This window comes from Cyprinodon tularosa, unplaced genomic scaffold (genome assembly GCF_016077235.1).
Source record: "Cyprinodon tularosa strain WSP-4 unplaced genomic scaffold, ASM1607723v1 ctg582, whole genome shotgun sequence".
In the NCBI taxonomy this organism is placed as follows: domain Eukaryota; kingdom Metazoa; phylum Chordata; class Actinopteri; order Cyprinodontiformes; family Cyprinodontidae; genus Cyprinodon; species Cyprinodon tularosa.
In genome coordinates this window covers 852,478-876,309 of record NW_024039321.1, presented here as the reverse complement: position 1 = coordinate 876,309, position 23,832 = coordinate 852,478, and the positions used below count along the sequence as shown (strand labels likewise).

Sequence of the window (23,832 nt, the reverse complement as noted above, 5' to 3'; positions counted from 1 at the left end):
GGGGGCAGTCTCACAGATCAGCTAATTTACTTTGGACTTGTGCTGGATGTGTAAAAGACCCCTTGATTAAAAATAAGTTTGCAAGCAATCGGAAAACAGATAAGATATAATCTTTGCTTCTGAATAGATGAATATACCCCCCACCCCTCCCACCCCCAGAGACCAATGTCAATCATTTAATAAAACCTTAATAGTCAATTCAACACACAAAAAAAACATTTAAATAGGTGATTTATAAAGAACTTGTCACCGGAAGCCATCATCAGCATCCCCGGATAAAGCTATCCTGTGGTGGATTGTGTTTCATGAGGCTGATTCATAAAAATCCTCCGAGCTCCTTCTCAGCAGACTCCCCCGCCTTAGAGCAGCAGCAGCTTCAGCACCTCGGATAGCGAAACTCTCTATAGGCTCGCCAGCCAGCTATGGGCCAATGACCGCAGCGATCAGGTTGTGCTGGAGCGCCACAAGCATCCCTGAAGCAACCAATCAGAAACCGCAGCTTCCCCTCCCACGTCCAACCCGAATAACTGCAGATGCCCGCATCCAAGCAAAGCTCTCTGTCTTCCCGTCCATCTATTTTTGGATTACATTGATTGCCTCCTCTATACTTTTCAGCGTTTGTGTCCATTTAGGTTTTTAGATAAAATCTTATTGCCTCACTTCTTTCTGAAGAAGGTCCGTCTGCGGATTGAGCAACAGCCTCGGCCGACCATATTATATCGCTTCTTAATGGAAGACATCTTTTCTCTCGTTCCGAGGCGCATTTTCGCTGCTATATTGGGCCCGTATTGCCATCGACGAAGGAGAGACCCTCAGTGAATGAAAGAGGGGTGGTAAGACCACCAAGTAGAAAAGCGTGTCAGGCTCTGATCTTTAGGTTATCACCGGGAACGGAAGCCGTTTCACCGTTCCCGGTGGCGCGGTGGATGCCGATAGTGGGCAGATCTTTTACATTCTGAAAGCAGTGGCCACCCAGAAGGAAGAGAATCAATGGATCTCATCAAAAGAGGGGATTAACTAGAAGGTATGGAAACACAGAGCTGCGCCTTTTCGCATGCAAGACAATGCAACTTGGTTTAATGGGGAACAAATCATTTCTATTTCTTATATGTGTACATGTCAGGTTAGGGCAGGCGCACCGCGGCTGCCGCTGGTGTGTGTGTGTGGGGGGGGGGGGGGGGAGGGGGGGTATTCAGGGCTTCCATTTTGAAGCTAAAATGGATGCCTGCGCACAATTGTTTTTACTGCCTCTGCATGTGCCCTTTTCTTTCTTCTTATATAATTCCAATGATCACAGGCGGTTTGTGTCATGGCAACAGAAAGCAATATGCATCATAATTGTTTACATTAAGTATACCTTTAAATTGTTTGGTTTTATTATGTATCTCTCAATAATAGGGTGGAATATTATATTTTATTATTATTTATTTATTATTATTATTATCTTCTTTAAATTCAGATATACAGTACCTTCTTTGGGTAAGGGAAGAGGTTCCAACAGAAGATTTGCTGTATAGTTGTTAAAATGGCACACTCAGTTTAAATCAAATGCTATCCCTGTAGTACGATGTAAATTAATAAAAATGCATACGCAGAATTATATAAAGGAACGTTAGAGAGACCATGATAAATGTAAAACATGTGCATCTGCACTAAATTAGCTCCCCAGCTCTGCTTGATGCAGGAGGCTACATATATCTCTTAAATTTTTAGGCCTGCCTTTTAAAACACTTTGTTTCACACTAATGAGCAAATGCACAATGAATAGTACTGAAAAAAATCTAACTGTATAACTTGATAAAATGTTTGTTGCACTGCAACCAAAACCTTTGGTTTATTCATGATTGTACATAACACTAATGTTCATGCATTTTTGGATTAGTTAAAATATTCAAAGTGAGGTAAGCATTGTATGTATATCAATGGTTACCATGGTGATTAGATGTTCGAGATCGGCTTGTTTTCCAGTGTAGTCCTGTTTCTCTGACTGTGACTGGCTGGATGTGCTTCTTCATCCTCTGACGTGAGAGCTGGCTCGGAGCTCATCTGCTTGGTTGGTTCCTGGATGGGCCGCCTTTTACAGCTCCTTTTTGTATCTCTGCTTCTGTCTCCTTGAACCCCAGTCGGGCTCGACAGACGACCACTCACACTGATCCTGGTTCTGCTGGAGGTTTCTTCCTGTTAAAAGGGAGTTTTTCCTCTCCACTGTTGCTACAAGCATGCTTAGTGTGAGGGATTGCATTCAATCAATGAGCCGATGCAATCTACTGGTTTTCCTTAGATAGAAAACTTTGAATCAATTTGACTGTATGATCTGATAAACTGTAAAGTGCTTTGAGATGACATGTGTTGTTAATTGACGCTATAGAAATCATTTCTTGTTACTAGATAACAAGAAAAACTTTATTTAATAATTACCCCAAAAGTAAGGTATATAACTTCAAAGTAATCACCTGCATGTAAGTATTGCAATTGCATATTACTTCGTAACAATGGAGAATTTTGGTGAGTAATTAACATCAGGTTACCGCATTTCATTGCATTGTTAAATGTAAGAGATGTACTGAGATAAAAAAAAATCAACAGATAGACAGGAAAGCACATTCACCATCCATCGGCCTTTTGATTTTGAAAGAATGGTAATGAGACGGAGCGTGTTGCAAGAATTTGTGGAACCTACGTTCAGAAGCTGGAAGTCACAAGCCACCTTCAGTGAGTTGTGTAGTTTACCTGATAGGAGCAGCTTATTCGTTTATAACGAGAGGAAAAATTGTGTTTTGGATACTCGTATAAAGTAGGCTACATATTTATAAATATTCAGATAAGGATCCTTTTTTACTGTAGATGATGTATGAGCTTTATTAGTTTCAAAGTTTGTACTTCTTACATGTATTCTTAAAAAAACAACAACACAAATGTCCAGGTCCCTTTTCAAAATCAGAATCAGATCAGAATCAGAAATACTTTAATAATCTCAGAGGGAAATTACTTTTATTACACGCTACAGTTACAGTTTTATATATATATATATATATATATACATCCAACTACACAAGATAATAAAGATAAAAATACAAATAAAAAGATAACAATATATACACATATAGCTCTTCTGTGTATATATATATATATATATATATATATATATATATATATATATATATATATATATATATATATATATATATATATATATATATATATATATATATATATATATATATATATATATATATAGATATGTATATAGCCTGTATTCTTAGCCTGCCTCCTGTCAGGAGTTATGTGCCTTGCTTCCCCATATGTAAAAAGTTACAGTTTTTGATCACTTACAAATGGAGTCCCCCCATCCCTCACTGAGGTCTAGAAGCACAAGACTTACATCCAGCCGTTCAGCAAAGATAGTACTACATGGATGTACATCTTATTTTGGCGTTTGATGAGTTAGATGAGCCCTTGAATGATGCTGTAAATTAAGTTGGAAAAAAGTCTTAACAAGTCAAGAAAAAAAGGTAAAAAGCTAATTGAAAAGTTAAACGTAAAGTAAAATAAATGTATAAGTGCAGCATTAATGCCCTTAAGGTTATGTTGTACCAAAAAAAAAAATGTGTTTCTTTTACTCTCTGAGTGTTTTTCATGAATTTGCCATCAAAATATCCAAAAATTTTTTAATCTTACAAAGGTAATAAGGTCTTTTCCTGGATTTCAATGACACTATTGGCTGAACATTTTGATTTTCAAAGTATTTCACTGAGTGAATAAAGGGTTAAACCATGAAAAAAACAATACTAGTCCAAGAACTGAGTGCTTGTATGGTTTAAATACTTTTTAAAGAGTGAAAGGGTAACTAAGAAGATCCATTGTTATTTCTTATGGATGCTATCTTCATATTACTTTGCAAATGTTTTGGTAAATTTGTTTAAATCTACAATATTTGGCTGAAAAACATCTTAGTGTAGCCCTCTATGTGTTGACACAGGGAGCTACGTTGGTATGTGTTTTTGGTCACAACTCTGATTTCTGGTATTTCAATTCAGTTTATTTATATAGCGCCAATTCACACATGTCATCTCAAGGCACTTTCCAGTTCACCAGATCATACAGTCAAATTGATTCAAATTTTTCTAACGTAAACCAGCTGATTGCAATCCCTCACACTATGCATGCATGTACTGACAGTGGAGAGGAAAAACTCCCTTTAAACAGGAAGAAACTTCCAGCAGAACTAGCCTCAGTTTGAGCGTCAGATGGAGTTTTGAGGCAGGTCATATCAAATTCTTTTAAATCCCTGTAAAAGAAGTCTTGCCAATGTGAGGACAGATATGGTCCTGGATGTATATGATGGACTGTGGATGAAATGGTAGCTCTCATAAATATAACTTTGTGTATATAAATGACATTGATATGCGATTTTAAGAACCTCTCCCTATTAATATTTAATTCTCAGCTCATTCATCAGTTGGATCCTCAAATGAATGGTCTGGTTTTCTTTTTAAGACCCAAATTGTGCTAACAGACTGTGACAGAGTGACAGACTTTTTTTTATCAGTAAATAAATCAAAATGACTGGCTTAAAGGTGGGCAGAGACAGAGGACACTGGGTTTATTAAGGGAAAACCTGTTCCCCACCAGGTTTGCTCAGGGAGAATGATACCACAGTAACAGAGAAAGGCTGAGGAAACTCTTTTTGTGAAACGGAAAACTCTGATTTTTCCTGATTTCAGGTATAAGAAACTTAGATTTTTCAGTTAACATGCTGTTTGCAGCTCTTTTGAGATGTGAAAATATTCTGTTGATCAGGTTCTTAAATTTTATTGTGTGAAAAAACAATTAAAATACCACACTGACAGGAAAGTGAAGTCATGAAAAGGTAATCCTAGCTGCTTAAAAAAAGAACAAGACAGAGGCAATTTAAACCCTGCATGTCTCCAGCATTCATTAACTTTGAAACAGAAGGACACTAAAATACACTTGTACAAGTTCTAGACATTAGGGGACTTGATACTCAAGAAAAAAAACTTTTCTTCAGATTTAATCCTTCTTAGCAAGTGGTTGATGAAATCTATCACTGTTACTTTAATAAAGAAAGGAATGAATTGTCACCTTTTTTCATGTTTTTGTCGTTTTTTCTGCTCACAGGTTGAAACAGAAGAAATACACTCTGGCCCTATTAGAGCTCTTTTTCCTCCCCAATCAAAGAGCTTTTATCCTTTAGCCTAGTTGGTCTGTGGAACCCAATCAGTCATCATGGGAACGGTTCTATCACTCTCTCCGAGCTATCGTAAAGCTGCTCTCTTTGAGGATGGTGCAGCCACAGTGGGCCACTACACAGCTGTCCAAAACAGCAAGAATGCTAAGGAGGCTGCATCAGCTAAGTCCCTGAAACGGCCTTCTATTATTAGCGCATTGCCATGGAAACGGATTGTGGCTGTATCGGCAAAGAGGAAGGGTTCCAAGAAGCTCCAAACAGAAGTTGGGGATGGGGGGAAAGGGAGCTCTCCAGAAGGCCATGGAACCACCAACTCAGCATCCAACAGCTTAAAGCTAAAGAAGTCTCAATCCTGCGCTAACCTTACCACATACTCATCCAGTCAGGACCCCTCTGCTACCACCACCACCACTACCTCCTCCCACCTGCCCACCTCCAAGACCGTTGCAAACGTAGCCGCTGTAGTTGCCAAAAAGAATTCCCTCACAGGAACTGGAATCCAGCCTTCCACTGCTGCTGGTACGCCAAAACGGATCATTGTCCAGGTAACCTGAATGTTTGAGTTACATAGTGAAAACATGTGCCCGTTCAGAAAAGATCTAAATTCAGGTGATTATTGTAAAATAAGTCTATATACTCCAAGCGTCTGTCCTGAATTGGTTTTGATCGTCCTTTTTGAGGCTAAATAAAACTCCCAGCACCAGGTGAGATGAGCTGATATAATCAGGTGTGGAGCTGTCTGCCATTGACTTAGCTAATAAATATAATAAGTACTAACCACATACTGATTGTGCTGTAATGCTTTGAGTAAAAAAGCAACAGGCGGATAGGGCTTAAAATTGCAAACACCACCAGCACTATTAGCAAAGACATTTCCACATGTGCCTTGGATGCTTCCTGAGCTTCAGCTCCAGCTTTAGTTTAATAAATTTAGAATTGCTTCGGTTTGTTGACCAATTGTACACAAGCACAGTGATTTAATCCCAAGCATATGATGTTGCTATGGTAAATATGGACAGAAATGCTTTATGTATTAGTAAATTGAGTAAAAAAAATGTACTGAGAAAAATAATAAATGCTACTCCAGCAGGATGACAGGCAGAGTTACTGGCATATAAATTAAAGAAAATGTCATAAAGCCTAAGTATGTACCTTTAATTCTTCTTCTTCTCAGTGACCTGTTTTCTCTTTCTAAAAATTAGGCTTCCACCAGTGAGCTGATGCGTAGCCTTGGGGAGTTCCTCTGCCGCCGCTGTTATAGACTGAAGCGCTTGTCTCCGACAGATCCCGTGCTGTGGCTGCGCAGCGTAGACCGCTCTCTGCTCCTGCAGGGCTGGCAGGATCAGGGCTTCATCACTCCAGCCAATGTTGTCTTCCTCTACATGCTGTGCCGGGACGTGGTCTCGTCCGAGGTAGCCTCAGAGCGTGAGCTTCAGGCCTCGCTGCTCACCTGCCTCTACCTTTCCTATTCCTACATGGGCAACGAGATCTCTTATCCCCTGAAGCCTTTCCTAGTTGAAGCTGAGAAGGAAGCCTTCTGGGATCGCTGCCTGGAGATTATCAACCGGATGAGTGGCAAGATGCTTCAAATCAACACCGACCCCCATTTCTTCACCCAGGTGTTTGCAGATCTGAAGAATGAGAGCAAGAAAGAGGAAGAGAAAACTAAACTTCTCATAGGCCTTGACCGATAAGAAGGATCCGGAAGGGGGTAAGATAAGATGGAAGGATAGAAAGGTGGCTGTTAGGAAGTCAGATGGTTAGAATTGTAGTTTTAATTTAGAAAAGTACCTTCGTCTGGCGTCTCTGTTGATCCAAGATTGACTATATTTTCTGTTTTTAACCCAGAGGGATAAAGTTTTCATTAACTAATAGAAATTAAATGAGCTGAGTCAGCTAAAGTAGCACTTAAGCACAAACAGATGACATGTCGGCAGTTTTACCACATCTAAGCGATGTGGAATGCTGAGGTGGTTTCTACCCCTTCAAACCGATTAGTTCTCTCAGTGTCATCCAATATTTAATTTCTTGGTTAAAGCAATCAAAGTAGCTTGACTTGAAAAAATGTTGGTATCTGATACCAGGCCTTGCAAAAGTATTCCTACCTCTTAAACTTTTACACATTTTGTCAGGTTGTTGCTTCAAACTTTGACATATCTTAGATTTATTTCTGGCAGATAAATTATATGGCGCTTAATGAACTGGGCCTTTTTGACATTAAAATGCATCAGTCTAAACCATTTCTAATGAAGCTCTGAGTTTCTGTTTAGGTATTTTTTAGTGTTGCGCCAATGCCATTTTTTGGCCCAGATACCCGATACCTGGCTGTGCAGTATTGGCCAATACCGATACCATTGGTTTGAAATTGATGTATATGTGTATATATGAAGAACTGCATACTACTTGGATGTAAAATAATTGCCATCATGGCTTTGCCAAGTTGCTGCCTACCTTTGTAAAGCAGGAAAAAGACTAATACAAAGTCAATTCAGTAGAAGTTTTTATTGCCTACCTGGAATGGGTGACAATAGTTGAATAAACTTTTGGCTCTCAAGATGGTATCGGTGCCCTATTTGTTAGTACTCGCCGACACTGATAATACCATTTTACGATACCACAATTTTAGTGCAGTGCTGCTTTTGGTATCGCTGCAACACTAGTTTTTTTTATGCTTCAGAAGGTCTTCTGTAGCCCCTAACAATGTTTTTCCCATATAAAGCAAACAGGCAAACCTCATGCAAGGGTAGCTTCCTCTATCTTACCATATAGGTAGAGATTCTCTAGCCCTGCAGAAAAAAACCCAAAACACAACCCCACATTATAATGCTTTGTTTTGTCCAAACACAGCAATTTGCATTTAGTTGAAAAAAAAAAAAAAAAAACATAAATAAGCTGCAACGACAATAATAAACAGAAGTTCTTTTTCACTCGTAGTCAGAGATGGGAATTACTCAAGTAGATTTTTCTGATATTTTTACTTTACTTTTACTACTTATTTTTATGGCGACTTTTTACTTCTACTCCTTACATTTTTACACAAATATCTGTACTTTCTACTCCTTACATTTAAAAAAATTGGCTTGTTACTTTAGTTTTGAATCATTTCAATGGAGTTACCGTTATTATTTTTCACGTCATCAATACCAAATTCAATCTAATTGGATGGGAAACTACGTTGCATTTGACGCACCACTACAAGATGAATCGACAGATTCGGCGGTATTCATTCGTGGCAAATCATTGCAGCTTGGTGGCGGTGGCGTTAGCATAGTAGTATGGACGACAAGATGATTGAAAATGAACACAACGGAGATCTAGTCCTATTGGCAGACATCCATTTAAAATGTAGGCAACGGCATGAAAAAAGTGGTTTCTACTTTTACTTTTATACTTTAAGTAAATTTACAAGCCTGTACTTTGTTACTTTTACTTGAGTAAAGAAGTTTATTCAGTACTTCCACTTTTACCAGAGTATTTTTTAACACAAGTATCTGTACTTTTACTCAAGTACAGAAAGTGAGTACTTTTGCCATCTCTGCTCATAGTGATCTTTAGTATTCAGGCCAACCAAATATCCATAGACTGAAGGACAGGGGTTCATAAGGTTTATCAAAAAGGATAAAAACATTTTTAGTGTTAAAACTTTCCTTACATGGCATTCTGAAAAATGATGCCCCCTAATGATTGCATACAAGCAAGCAGGGGGGCCCTTCGGTGCCAAAGTAGGAGTTTTAATGGGTGTGTCAGGAATTAGAGTGACACAATTTCTTTGACTGACAGACTTAGGCTTAAAGAAACCATGATGGTTAAAAATCTTTACTTTCTTAATTCCCAAGAAACTGCACTGCAGCTGGTAACAAGTGTTTGCTAGTATGCTACATAAGGCTAAAACACACTTTAAAACAGAAATATTTTTTATTTTCTATAAATTTAATTTAGCTTAACTGCAAACTCCCACCTTGCTGCCAACACACAGATACTTGTGACTGCTAAAAACTATCATTATCATTACAATCTGCCATTAATTTAAATTCAGCTACTTTTTATACCAGACCATACCACGTTTATTTGTACAGAGCTTTAAAAGCAACACATAGTTGCCCCAAGAAGGAAAAGTATAAAAAGACAATAAAAGAAAAAAAAGTTCATGTAACTCTAACCTGGCCAGGCTCAGTTTTTTGTTCTAAAACAGATCAGAGAGTCTTATAACGTATAAAAAAATCGAAAAGTAAACTGTAAAGTGTTTCTGAGTAAGATTTCAAACATCAACTAAAGGAGCCCACTTCATACACAGAAGCAGATTGTTCCAAAGCTTTGAACAACAGTTTGTGCAAAGCTGTTTGAACGTACCAACTTCCATCCAGTCTGTACTGGATCAGTGTATTTCTAGAAATATGGTCCAGTTAAAGCTCTGTGTTCCTACCTGTGGCTTTACAGTCGATCACTGTTATGGTACACCCATATCCAATGCTAGGAACACCCAGAACGTTTGGACATGCCCAGTCAGAATGTAGTTCATTGGGTTGGTGTGACCATTACACGGATTGAACTTTGAAGAACTTCAGCTGCACACAAGCACACCAAGCTAGCCTTTCACAAACTTTCAGAAGTTACAGCACCCATAGCCATCCTCTGTGCTACTCCAGGTATTAACCGGCGCTGTAGAAAGCAAAAAGTGATCTAAAAATGTGTAAATATTCCTTGAATTTTCTCTTAATTTTAGCAGGTAAATTAGATGATCAGCCAATGGAATCAGTATTTTTTGTAATGACTCAGAACGCTGAGAGCGAACCAACAGTGTGGAGCATAAAGCGCAGTAGGAGGTACGCGGGCACAAAGACGCATTTCTGCACAAACACGGCTGGGAAAGCAGTTTGTCAGAGTAGAGCGGCTGCACCAGTCTATTCCAGGTTATTTTCTGACCTGCCACTGCTGTTATGATCCATCTGTGGTCATGCAGAATGTGCACCGCTGCACAGCAAGTGGGCTGCGTGACCAAACAAGGCGCTTGTTTAACAGATTACAACATAATGATGCATTTTAAATGTGTGACCGACCACCGGTTAACATTTTATTTAGTCTCGTCTCGTTGAAGAAAACTCACACCCATGAGTCGTGAAGTTTTCATCAACAAAGATCTACGTTTAGCTTGTCAGTTTTCGTTATCTTCATGAAAAAAGCTGCGTCAACTAAATAATTTCATCATTGTCATCATTAACGAAACCAATGCTGCTAATGTAACACTTTGATATACTGTGTACTTCAAGGTATAACGTGACATGATGTTCAAAGAGTTTAAAGGATCTGAATACATTTGCAAGGTATTGTATCATATCTATCATCTACAAAAATAAGATCCTTATACTTATATTAGTCTTTAGACTCAGACACATGCCCCAGTCTGACCTATAGCATGTTTAGGTAAGATAAGAAACATCGTCTGAAAGACTCCATATTGGTTCAGAGACGACCAGAAACACAAATACCCATTTAAGTCAAAAGTTAGACCTTTGACTGTTGTGAATTTACATGCATTTGCATGAAGTCTCTACATGAAACCAAAATACATAACAGACAACGTGTGTCCTCCCTCCATTCTTGTTCTCATAGTCTCGCCCAAGCTCCTTAATTAACAACATAATATGGAATCATTGAAATCAACACTAATATTTCTACCTAGAGAAATCTCCCTTATAAAAATATTACATCAAAAATATATTAAATAACCTGTATTTTAAAGAAACATTTACATTTTATAAAAACCTGAGGAACCAGCAGTTTCGATTTATTAGGCAAAGGTTCCCTTAAGATGTTTACATTTATGAAAAGTGCAATACTGACCCTCCCCCAGGGCACATTTACACAGGGGAACAGATTTATCTTACCCTGCACTTTTACCCACGCTGCATGTTGGTGCTTCACACTGAAAATGGAAGGAAGGAAGGAAGGAAGGAAGGAAGGAAGGAAGGAAGGAAGGAAGGAAGGAAGGAAGGAAGGAAGGAAGGAAGGAAGGAAGGAAGGAAGGAAGGAAGGAAGGAAGGAAGGAAGGAAGGAAGGAAGGAAGGAAGGAAATATTGCACGCTTGATGACTTGTATACCTGTGTTATAAAGGACATCTTCCAGTGTTAAATTATGACCAGTGTCAGAAACCAGCTGATCATCAGAGCACAGGCGAACACAACAAGCATAGATGTGATTTCTCTTCCAGGCAGTTCTTTGACCCTGTTTTCACCACCTGGTTTTAAAGACCTTGGCTGCCAGGCCCCAGTATCCTCCTCTCTCCCACCAATCAGTGCTTTCATCGGCAACAAAGACAGTGATTCCTTCTCTACATTCACCTGCCCTGTTCTGACCCAGTCCTGACCAATCCATAGACCACAAACACTTCGGTCAGGTGACCAGTGTGGCTCTATGTACTGACCAAGCTGTTTGACATGCATGTGTGCTTTGTAGGTTCCCTAGCATGCTGCTTTGTGTTGGACACGCCACACCTCAACATGCAAAAGAAAGCAAGGAGTGGTCAAGCTGAATGACTTGAAGGTACATACGTTGATATGGCATCAGGGGGCCAGAGAACGAGTCCTCTATCATGATGGAAAATGGTGGCTCAGTTTAGAAGTAATTATTTATTGAAATAACAGGTACTAGCCCTTCATTTTAAACTTCAATACCTAAAAGACCTCACGTTTGAAAATTAAATCTACAGAATAAATTTAGCATATAGGCCCTGGCTACACCTCTCTAGATATTTCCTTTAAAGCAGATATTTTTTTCTCTAGTTTGAAAAAAAAAAAAAGCGCTTTGCAGCCTGTAGTATTCTCTAACAAGATGCTGTAATGCCTACTATGGCCCCAGTGGGTGAAAAGGACAATAATATTACATCGGAATTCAAAAGCAGAAGATCTAAAATTTACATGAATATATATAAAGGTGACATTTTCTTTGCTAAATTAAAAAAAAAAAGTTTAGCGACAAAACAATGAGATAGCAAAGTTTTTTGGAGTATGCATTTACCCTTCTGCCACTAGTTGTTTTACAGAGGCCGATTTTATATGCAGCGCCATCTACTGTTAAAAGGGAGAACCGCGATGTGTAGCGTGCAGCTAAAGTCTAGGGGAAAACTTATCAACAAGACTCCCCTCTGGACATTTAAGGAAAAAAGTTTTCATTTTACTATTTTTACTTAAGAACTTGCCAGTTAAACATGGCTTTTAAGGTTATATGGGTCATTTTTCAGCAAAATTCTGTGAGTGTTAAGGTCTGACCTAGGTTAAGAATTCAAATAATTGCTGAATAAACGTAAAGTTGTATAACTTATTCAGCTTACATTTGAAGTCTTACAAAGAGACAGAGGATGAAAAAAGGACAGAAATTATTTCACTCTTGCGATTTCTAGCACAGACGTGATTGTGAGTATGCAAAAAAGTCGGGCACTATGTCATAATTTTTAAAAATGAACAAACATTCAGTCCATGTCGAAAGACCAAATTCTTTTTTGTTTAAAAAGGAAAGCTTTTCTTAGAAAACATATTTTTTAATAATCACCAAAAACTCAGGCTGTATTTAAAGGGGAGGCATTAGTTGAGAATAAAATATGTGTTTGGCAAAATATCTGATTTGTGTGGATGGGCCTTTTGTTAATATACATCTAAGTTGTCACAGGACTGTGGGCTAATTTGTGTTGAAAGTAAAAGGGTATTTTCCATTACCCTTAATGACTTTAAAATAATAGTAGTAAAAATCTCCCACAGAGCCACACAAGACGAGAGAAATGTTTTCACATTATCATCATAGAGGCTTAACCATGATAATTTAATGTAATCAAGACTAACTGTAGCTAATAAACTCTTTCCAATTGTTAAAAAACATCGGGCCTCTCATAAAGGTCAGAGATCTTGTGCCATATCATTATAATGACTCATTTTTATATATAAAACAATAAAAAAAATGGATCATGAGCCAACTCAGTCTCTGAGTCCTGGACAAGAGACTAAAAAAACAACTTTTTTTTTTCATACATTCTGTATCAGAGATGGAGAACGGAAAGAAGGACTTTGAGGCTTGCAAAATATGGAAGCTTGTGTTTTTGTTACGCAATGAACTTGTATGACCTTTGTTAAACGTATGCCAACTTAATAATTCAATGTGTCTATGGATTTTATTCATTTTTGAAGAGGAATTTGAGAATTCTAAATAATAAACAAAATCACAATTATTACATCTGCGGATGGTTTTGGGGGGGGGGGTTAAGACCTATTTCCACATCAGACCTCATAGGTCCAATATGCAGATAGGATGAAGGGCGTCTCTAAATTTCTGATGGATTAATCAGATTAGTAGCATTTCTTTTTTTAGGCATTTCCAAGAGAAGCTGATCCAACTTTTTTTCTACAGGATTGTGGATAAAGGTTGTGCTCAAAGATCAGAGATGCTAAATTCCATGGAACCAACCAGTAAAAATAGAAGTCAACGTAAAAACAAATACCTTGTTTTACTAGATTTCTGTGATTTTGGTATGTCCAACATTTGATAGAGTAATAAAGAATGTGCCATTTTTTGATGAGGTTATTGGAATATAATTAGCCTAAAACTTGTCTACCTTTTCGTTCTGCTGTGGTGATTTTTGTAAAAGCTATATCTAATTAAAATTAGTTCACTTTTAGGCTAATGTTTCATTGTCTCTGGGGATTTTTTTGTAGTCCTACTTTAAAGGCAACAAGGAATACTGTGCTGAAACATTTAGCCATACCAAATGGGTAAAAAATCAACAAGGTTGTTCTTGGATTTTAGAGTTGATGACTCTCTGCACATTAATTGTCATGTGATAAAACATCAGTTTGCAATTTTCAACAGTTTTACATTTAATTACATGTGACAGGAATTTATTGTAAATTCATGCTAGCAGGTTTGCTAAACCATGAACCTCCCCAAAGCGAGCAACTTTTCTCTGTTAGCTTACACTCCCAAAGCTGTAGAGTTTAGCACTAACTCACAGAGTAAATTCGAAAAAAGGAAAATGCAAGAAGTACTGTCACCACTGATCCATCCCGGTAGCATGATCTGTACCATCAACTCATTTGCAAATGCACATCCAGATAAAAATCCGGGTCACCCTTGGTTTTTTTTAGTAAAAAAGACCTAAATTATGTTTTTCCCTCCCCGAAAATAGTAAACATTCTGTGCCCGATCTGCACCGGAAATGGGATCCTATGCTTCTTCCAGGAGCTAACTTTTTCAGCTTTGGATTTAAACATAAATATAGTCTTTTTGAGTTTAAGGTTTCCCTTTTCTGTTAAAATTATGGTATATAGTGAGCAATATAAAGAAAGAAACAACTAAAATGCAGATAAACGTAAATATGTAAATGCAGATAAAAAAAAGCATAAAAAATTGTATCCGAAAAGTCATAAAACATTTTTTTAAAGATGTGTGAGTTAAGGATCGAAATAAGTAATTTTAGTACCATAATTATTATTTTTCGACACCCGGAAGTATATCTGGTTGCGGATGCGGGGATGGATCGGGTAGTGACAAGCACACCACACTAACGCATTGGGTATTTGAATTAAATACCAAAAACTAGTATGACTTTACCTGAGTCGGTCAGAAAAGCTAGTCAGCTGGGTGCCTACTTGAATAAATTTTCTTAGCTCATGAAATATATTTGAAAGCTTTTCATTTTCAGGAACCAAAAGCTTGCAGAAAATGTGCCAAATTTCAGCTGCCGACCTGCGACAGAACAATAATTTGCAATAAATATTTTAAAGCTAGAAGTTATTAAGCTTAAATTGTTGACATTTTAACTCCTCACAGAGCCAGGATGAGAATAAATGAGCACTCAGCGATATGGTACATTCAGTTTGCATTCAGACATCAGGAATAACATATTCTATGTGGGGAAAATCAATATATATTTTATTATTCAACAGGTACAAGATGAAAACTATTATGTGAGCTTCTAATATGATGAGGTTGGTACAGTATCACTCCCTTTTCATTTGTGACTCATGTTGTGTAAAGAAGAATCTTTGTTGAGAAAAAGTCAACGCTACTAGTGTTACTAGAGTGCTAATGCTGCAATATGTTACTATGTGGATGTATGAACATGTATGTGAGAAATAAGAATTATTTGATCAACTGTTACAGTGACTTTATATAAAAATCTTTCCAAGCATTCGGGTTGTTGTTTATTTCTAGGTCATAGAGTTTCATTTTTAAGAACAGAAATCATTTGCCCACAAGAGGGCGATAGTCTTTAACAGAGCAGATTTTATGTATTTAATGTATAACCAAAATGGAGTTTGGCAGAATTTTCTAAAACAGCAAAAAAAAAATATATATATATATATGCTGAACTCAATCAATGATCAAAGGAATTTTGCAACCAAGGCCTATTTCTCTGAAATTATGTTCAAACATATAAATGTACATACATTGTTTAGATTGACATTTATCTTTCTACCCCTTTTATAGAATAGAATAGAAAGTCTGTTTATTGTCCCACAATGGGGAAATTCTGGTGCTTACAGCAGTAAAAAACAACAACAACAAACAAACAAATGTGGACCTTGGAAAAATGTATAAGAATAACATAATAGTTAAAGGATAAACAATAAAATACTGTACTGTAAAGTGTTTTAACAATATATAACACTGCACCTGGAGAATAAATAACCAATCTACAGCTATGGACATTTTTACAATAAAATATTGTATTGTGTTGGGGCAGCAGAGGTTAGTTTTCCCAGCATGCACTGGGCAGCATGTTCAGTATTAGATGCCACCAGTTATTGTAATCAATCTTTTCCAGGTTATTAAGTTACATATTTTATTTGTTACTGTTCTTATGTCTGTTATATCATCAGTTTATGTTATAATCTTAAGTACTTGTTGTCCCTCCATGAGTCTGGAAGGGATGTCCGTTAATCAGTTCTCCTCAGAAGTTATAAATTTGTATATGTGCGTTGTTCGGGGTACGGAAACTACCGCTAAAGTGACATCATCACCCTATTAACTACAGTTGATTGGTAAACAGTGGGCGCTGTATTCAACTCTTTACTTCTTGAGGGTACTCTTTGATGAATAATATAAACAGCTTGGAAAAGTTCGTTATTAATTATCTTCCTTAGTGTCAACAATCACGGTTGCTAAGCGGCAGAGCATACAGCGGTAAAAGCCGCTGTATGCTAGATCTGTTTGAACTCACAGCCTTATTTTCACAGACTTCGAAGGATTCAGTCCAAGGACAGCTATGTCCTTGGGCAAAACACCTGACTCAAAATGGTGAAATATTGATGGTCTTCAGAGAGCCTTGGTGTTCCTGTTTATAGCCGTAGGGAAGTTATATTTAAATTTCAAATAATTCTGGCTTAAACATGTATATAAATGTACGCTTTGTCATAAGATATTGTCCCGAAAGTTAGAAAAAAAAAAAAAAGAATCCTGTCTTAAAATCTGCGGGGGTTCTTTCATTATCTCATGCAGGCCAGTTAGTTATACGTCAGCTTAAACACCTAAATTCAGCCAATCATATATAAAAAGGTCATTTGTCAATCAATTTTTTTCAGTCATAGCATCTTGATTCATATGTTGCAGCTAATATATGCAACAATTGAAATAAGAAATAAGAATCATTTCCTTTCCCATTGAGTTCCGTCCCAGTGTTTACAGGGATGGACGTCTGTGTCTTCAGCAGGCATAGAGCTAACAGAGCTGGCAGCGTTGTGAGGCAAGGGCTCAAACATGTACGGCTGGAAGCAGAGGCGATTCTAGAGTCTGTGGGGGCCCCAAGCAAAAAATCCTAGGGGGCCCTACTGACCAGTGTTCATCACCATTATGTTAGGCTATAAATAATCTGACACCAATGAAAAATGTATTAAATAAAACCTTTTTTTATTCCAAATGTTTTAAACATGAACAACCTTGTTATTTTGGAAAATATAAAATAATAAAAGTAAAGAATAAACTAATAAATTAAAATAAATGTATAATAAAATAAAAAAAACAGTAAATTACTTTAAAAACCCAATATAAACTTTGTACAAAATATAAAGTATAGTAAGTGTAGTGAAATTATTGGGGTCCTATACTGCTTCCAGAATTGCTGCTTACGGGCCTTCGCTTGTGCAAATGCAGACACTAAGGCCCCGTCCACACGAAGTCAAAACGAACACGAAACGCTAATATTTTCCAGAACGTTTGTCGTAAAGACAGAGACGTAAAATAAATGTGATCGACCACACGAATGCATGAAAACGCTGCAAAATGTATGCCAGGCCTGTAAGTGGCGCTGTGGTGCCAAAGCAAAAATAGGCGACGAAATGTTGGGCATGCGCACTAATATTTATACATGGTAGCCCTGCGGGTCCATTTTGGTGGTTCAGTCAAATTCAGGTGCTGAACTATGTGGTCGATATTGCTCTGTTCTTCCTGGAGATATTCCAGAAGAAGAAGATTCTGTTGTAAGCCCGACAGCAGGGTGAGTAGCATTAGCAGCAACCATTCAACAAAGTACGGCGCCATTGTTGTTGTGATTCTGTGTCGCGCATGCGTGTTTAGAGGCGACGCTATGACGCATGCGTGTAAAAAAAAAATGCGGTTAGAGCTTAAAGATGGAAACGCGAAAACGGCGCTTCAGAATCTTCCCACTCTGATGGCTGAATAAAAAAAAGATCGTTTACAGACCCCCGAAACGCCGGCTTCGTGTGGATGAGAGGCCGGTTTGGTGAAAAATTTGTGCATTTAGGCCAGGGTTTGACTTTGTGTGGACGGGGCCTAAGTCCTCCAGATCCAAAGACCTTCGCACACTATACTCTATGGAAATAAGCGCCAGTCCTGAAAGTCTCTCTTGAGACATGGAAAATGAATAATTTTCCTTCAGCTTAGTTACATAATTGCTTTCCAATTTACTGAACGATAGGCCTACAACGTCACCCATTCGCTAGGCTACGTTCATTTTCATTAAGGGAAGTCATCCACCTGGGCTGGGCTGGATTTTGACTGGGCAAAGCCAATGTCAATCAACATTCAATCCAATCGGAATTTTTAAATGTAGTTGTGCATCTCCTCAGTCACTATAGCGTTGCCACTTCATGTTCGTCTGTTGCTGTTTATCTACCGGGTGTACAGTAGCTGTCTCTCAGGGGCCCCCCAGCGGCTCGGGGCTCCAAGCAGTTGCTTGGTTTGCCTGTTGACAAGGTGCGCCTCTGGCTGGAAGCCTTCTACACCAAACCAAGCTTTCGCTGCCCTGGCAACATCTTCGTCCCCGCTTTCCTCCTCCTAATAAAAAATGTATGACCAAGCGGCATTCATGTTTTAAAAATATTAACATCAGCTCTTCCCCGACGGCATGGTGGGAATTTCTTAAAATGACAAAGTCATCACCCATGCAGTCGTACACCCATCTGGAATAAATCTGACATTCAATAAAACAATATTATGATAAACTTTCCGTACTGGAAGAATAAAGGTATTACATATTTGGATAATTTTATTTGAAGGAACGGAGTTTATCACATTTGCTTGATTAAATTTGCAATATGGCATTAACAAAAATAAATTCTTAGAATATGAACAAATTAAAGCTATAATTGGAAACAAATTTAACCATATTGATGGATTATCAGTCAGTTTTGAACAAAACATCTGGGCTCAGATATGTCTAAGAACTTTTAACATGACTTGAAACCCCAATTTACAATTATTACAATACAAAATCCTCCACAGAGTGCACTATACAGGTCAAAGATAATTCAAGATGGGTTTTGCACAATCTAATATCTGTCCACAGTGCACAGGCAATCATCTTGATAATTATATTCACGCGTTATGGTTATGTACGCCGGTTCAGTGGTTCTGGGTACATGTACGTAAGGACTTATCACTGTGTCTGGGTTGTACCCCTGGTGCAGGCTTCGTCCGGGGTGGGGGTTCTGTATGGTGTGTCCCCCACTCCAATTTTATTTTGCATTTTAGGCACTTTGATCTACAACATTTTCACAACACACATCTATGTAAGAGAGGGGGTGGGGTGTGGGGGGGCTTTATTTCATGGGCCTCACCACGGTCGGCTCCCCCAGCCCCTCTCGCATTTAGACATTGAGGGTTCTGGGTTGTCGATTGGGGGGGATTGCGATGGCATCAAGACAATTATTCTTATTTCCACATCGCCAAACAGGACACTGTTAAAAAATGTATGATGGAGGAGAATCATCCAAGTCCTCCAACACAGAACTCTCCTCCTCTTGCATGTTTCCGCTGTCCATAGCGTTCCTTGACAGTTCCTTGACTTTGTGCCAATGAAATTTCCCATTGGGAACCTACTAGCACTAAGTTACTAACTGGTTAGCAAGATGCTTCTGAGATACCGGCAACAGCCAAACTTGCTTGCAAACCTTCTGCCACATCAAACTGATGACTTTAAAGCAACCTCGCTTCTGTCAGCTTGCCCAGGGAAGCTGTGGATAAAATGTTATTAAAAGCATGAGATTAATTATCACTAATATTTTAATGATACTCAGCTAAAGATTTCCATAAATTCTGATAAATGTTACACTATGGTGTTGTGTTAACTTTTAAAGGAGAAGTCTGGTCAGCAAGTAAGAATCAATGGATTATTATCTATACCTAAAACTAATACGTTCACGATGATGTAAGGAAATTAGTGTTAATGGGTAAAAGAGAAGTAAAAATAATTTTTGTCGCAATCACTGAGTCTGGGACCGGCCATCTTTGCCTAAATATAGTAAAACCTCACTCCTCACATCTTCCGGTAGTGACGTCACGGTTTGGTAAGCCTAATGCCATGCTCCCCGCTTTACAAGCAAAATCAATGGGAACTAATTGACACATCTGCAATCAACAACAATTATTGAAGATTTCCAGAGGAGGTCACCATTGAAATTTGCGACAGCAATAGTTAAATTGACAATATCCACGTACATGGCAGTTCGATGTTATTTTTGTAAAAGTGAAAATTTGAAGAGGGAGGATTTGCCATTAAACTTTTTGCCAGAGAAAAAACACATAATAGGTAGAAGAATGTTTTCAAGATGACTTGGATAATTGTGACAAACACCAGATACCGCACCTGAGCTTGATCAACAGTTGTGACATCACAACTGGTAGGTTGTGATGGTAGGTTGCAGTAGTGTTCTTTGACAAACATAGATGTCTCTGCTAAAGCACATTCAAATGAAAATTATTCTTAATTAAAACACTTATCTTTTATTGAACAGTTTCATTTTTAAAGTACTTTCAGAAGTTTGACTTCTGAATATGACCAGAGTTTTCCTTTAAAACTGTACACTAATGTTTTAAACATTCAACCCTGATAGTTTTTTTTTTTACATCTGTCTTCTGTGGAGCAAAATAGACACTTTAATAGTGTTGAATTTAACTACCTAGGAGTTGAATTACACGTCTTATTTTGCTGTGTAGGAACTGTCAACAGATCTGTACAATAGGGATGTGCATTATCATGCTGCAACCTGACGTGGCGGTTGTGGATAAATGGCATAACAATGATAAATGGCCTGTACTTGTAAAGCACCTTATCAAGATAGGGGACTCTAAAGCACATTACACCACACTCAGACATTCAACCTGATAGTGGTGAGCTATAAGTGTGGAATCCTTGCCTTAGTGGTAAAGATTCCCAACACCAATACTCACAGACCAGAGGACATATGTAGCATTTTAAATATCACTCATGAATCATAATTACACTTTAGTTAATCCATGAAAAAAATACAACTTACAATAATCCTTAACAAAAACAAATGTTGCAATCTCTTTCAGTGGTAAAGTAATTTAACTGAACCATAAAACTGCTTTGCAAAATTTTATTTTACCAACAAATTCATTCTTACTTACCTAAATGAAAGCTAGTGTAACCAGATGTCTTTTGAGGTTGCCTACTGTAGTTTCTTCCAAAGTCATCTATGAACTGGAACCCCCTCAGGGTTGTGTTCTCGCCCCACCTCTCTTCTTCCTGTACGTACACAAATGATAGCACTTCAGCAGGCACATCTGTGAAACTCCTGAAGTTTGAAGGTGGTCTGATCAAGGACAGTGAGGAGTTTACATACAGACCAGAGTTGGTTAGACTGGTCTGCTTGTGCACTCAGAACCACCCAGAGTTTAAACTGCTCAAGACTGTGGATAATAATGTAGACGTCCATAGAAATTTCCTCACACTGCCTCCTTTCACCGCCCTGAACAATGCTTTATCGAGTATCATATAACCCTAGTTCTTGCAATCCAATGTTTTTTGGAGTTGGTCCTCATATATAATCATGCTTCTGAAGTTTCCTGCAGTAACTCAGGATGTGCAGCCTTCACTACCGGGGCCCCAGAGTACTAAAATGCTCCACGTTTGTACATTCCTTAGTCCCCTACACTGTGCATTTTTAAAACTTGTCTGAAAACTTGCTTTTACTCTCTGACCTTTAAACCAACTGAGACACATCACATCTCCACATGCCAAATGCATGTAGGAGGAGTGAATCGTGCAAAGTCAGTGCCTTGAGGCTTTCAATTAGATGCAAAACCCCAGACTTTTAATTAGATGCCAAACTTTGAACCAATCTGACTGTATGATATACTTGAATTATCTTTTTAAAGTGTGTTGTGCGTTTGATGCCATATAAATAAAAAAGATCAATAGATTTGATTTCTTTAGATTATTTATTAATGTGAGATTATTTTTATTATCTTATTCCTTGTTATTTTTTTGGTTTTGGTGTTCAACACCTTGTTTCAGCTGTGGCTGAGGGGTGTGGGAAAACACTAAGTACTGCACTATCTTAACTTTTTCCCCCCATTTTGACATGTTACAACAGAAGCAGATCTTTTAGTTATCAGGCTCCTCTCCTGAGGAACCAACTAACAATTTTAGTTTGTTAGGCAGACACCCTGTCTACTTTTAAGGGGAGGCTTAAAACTTTCCTTTTTGATAAATCTCATAGTCAGTGTGGCTCAGGTTATCCTGAGCTATATCTATAGTTATGCTGCTATAGGTTTAGACTTTTGGAGGACATAGGGACCCCCATTTCATCATTCTGCTTCATTCTATCTCTATTCTCCCACTTTGCAGAATTTGTTAGTTCGTCTGTTCCTGTTTGGTTTGACTCCATCCTGGGGAGAAATATCAACTGTGCTGCTGCAATCAACACCTTTGTTTATAGATGTTGGAGATCTGCCTGTTTTTCTGTGTACTCCTGTTTCTCTGACTGTGACTGGCTGGATGTGCTCTCTTCATCCTCTGACATGGGAGCTGCATGTGTGTTTCCTGGACAGAGCCGCCTATGGAGCTGGTTAACAGTTACCTCTTGTACCACTGCTTCTGTCTCCTTGAACCCCAGTCGGACCTCAACAGATGGCCGCTCACACTGAGCCTAATTCTGCTGGAGGTTTCTTTCTGTTAAAAGGGAGTTTTTCCTCTCCACTGTCGCTACAAGCATGCTTAGTGTGAGGAATTGTATTTGAGTCAATGCAATCAAGTGGTTTTCCTTAGGTAGAAAACTTTGAATCAATGTGACTGTATGATCTGGTTGAATTGTAAAATTCCTTGAGATAACGTGTGTTGTGAATTGACGCTATATAAATAAACTGAATTGAAATCAAGCATCTATTATGTTTTGTTTTATTTAATAGCAGATGTATCTGTTTATTATAGGAATAATATTTTTGGCAAGTTGTTTTTCATGGGTACAAGTCAACTTTTTACTTCACCCCCAAATGCATTTTCCTCACAACTGTGGCGCCATCAACAGGAAACATTTCAGCTTTTCATTTTCATGTAAGACATTTTCCGGGGATGTATGTTACAACAAATACAGTGGCGTAATTATTTTTGTTTTTCTATTATAGTTACCTAAAACACTTTACGTATACGTTTTATGTTCGCAACTTTATTTCTTTAGTCTTTGACAACATTTATTTTATAGTCAGCTTCAATTTAATCAAAGGTGTGAAAAGTACTAACATTCTTTGGTTAAGTAACATAACAGATACCCGTCTATTAAAAGATAAGAATTAGCTTATGATTCCCTTTTTCTTTAAGGGAATTCTAGGAATATAGCTAATTTATTACTGTGGAATTACACATTAGATTAATTTGTCATAAAGCAAACCATGTTCTACACAACATAAAACAAATTCATAACATGCATTGTCAGGATAATATCCAAAAGGATTTTAGGCTAAATATCAAAACATCTGACCCTCTATCTGCACTATAGAAGTCAATTTAAACATAGCAGAACTATGGAGTTTAACTATGAAATGTGATGATAGGAACCACAAACAATACCATCTATTTGCAGATAGTCACCAATTTTGGTCAGAAAAGTTAGACCCAATAATCCAATGGAGATATATATATATATATATATATATATATATATATATATATATATATATATATACATATATATATATATATATATATATATATATATATATATATATATATATATATATATATATATATATATATATATATATATTTATATATATATATATATGTATAAACTCTTCTTCCGTGGGCGTTCCCCCCCTTTTTTTCCTCCAAGCTTGGGTCCTCTGCCAGAGGACTGGGAGCTTGAGGGTTCTGCGCAGTA

At 37.7% G+C, this 23,832-nt stretch overlaps 1 protein-coding gene across 1 annotated transcript; it reads left to right on the top strand.

Annotated features, from left to right (window-relative positions):
* The first annotated feature begins 492 nt into the window (after positions 1–492).
* Positions 493–15,383, top strand: LOC119797427 (cyclin-dependent kinase 5 activator 1-like). The gene is made up of 4 exons (XM_038306491.1): positions 493–1,024; positions 5,140–5,754; positions 6,412–6,920; positions 11,418–15,383. Exons 2-3 carry the CDS (start codon positions 5,248–5,250, stop codon positions 6,901–6,903), a joined length of 999 nt encoding a protein of 332 aa, XP_038162419.1. The 5' UTR covers positions 493–1,024; positions 5,140–5,247; the 3' UTR covers positions 6,904–6,920; positions 11,418–15,383.
* Positions 15,384–23,832: the final 8,449 nt, after the last annotated feature.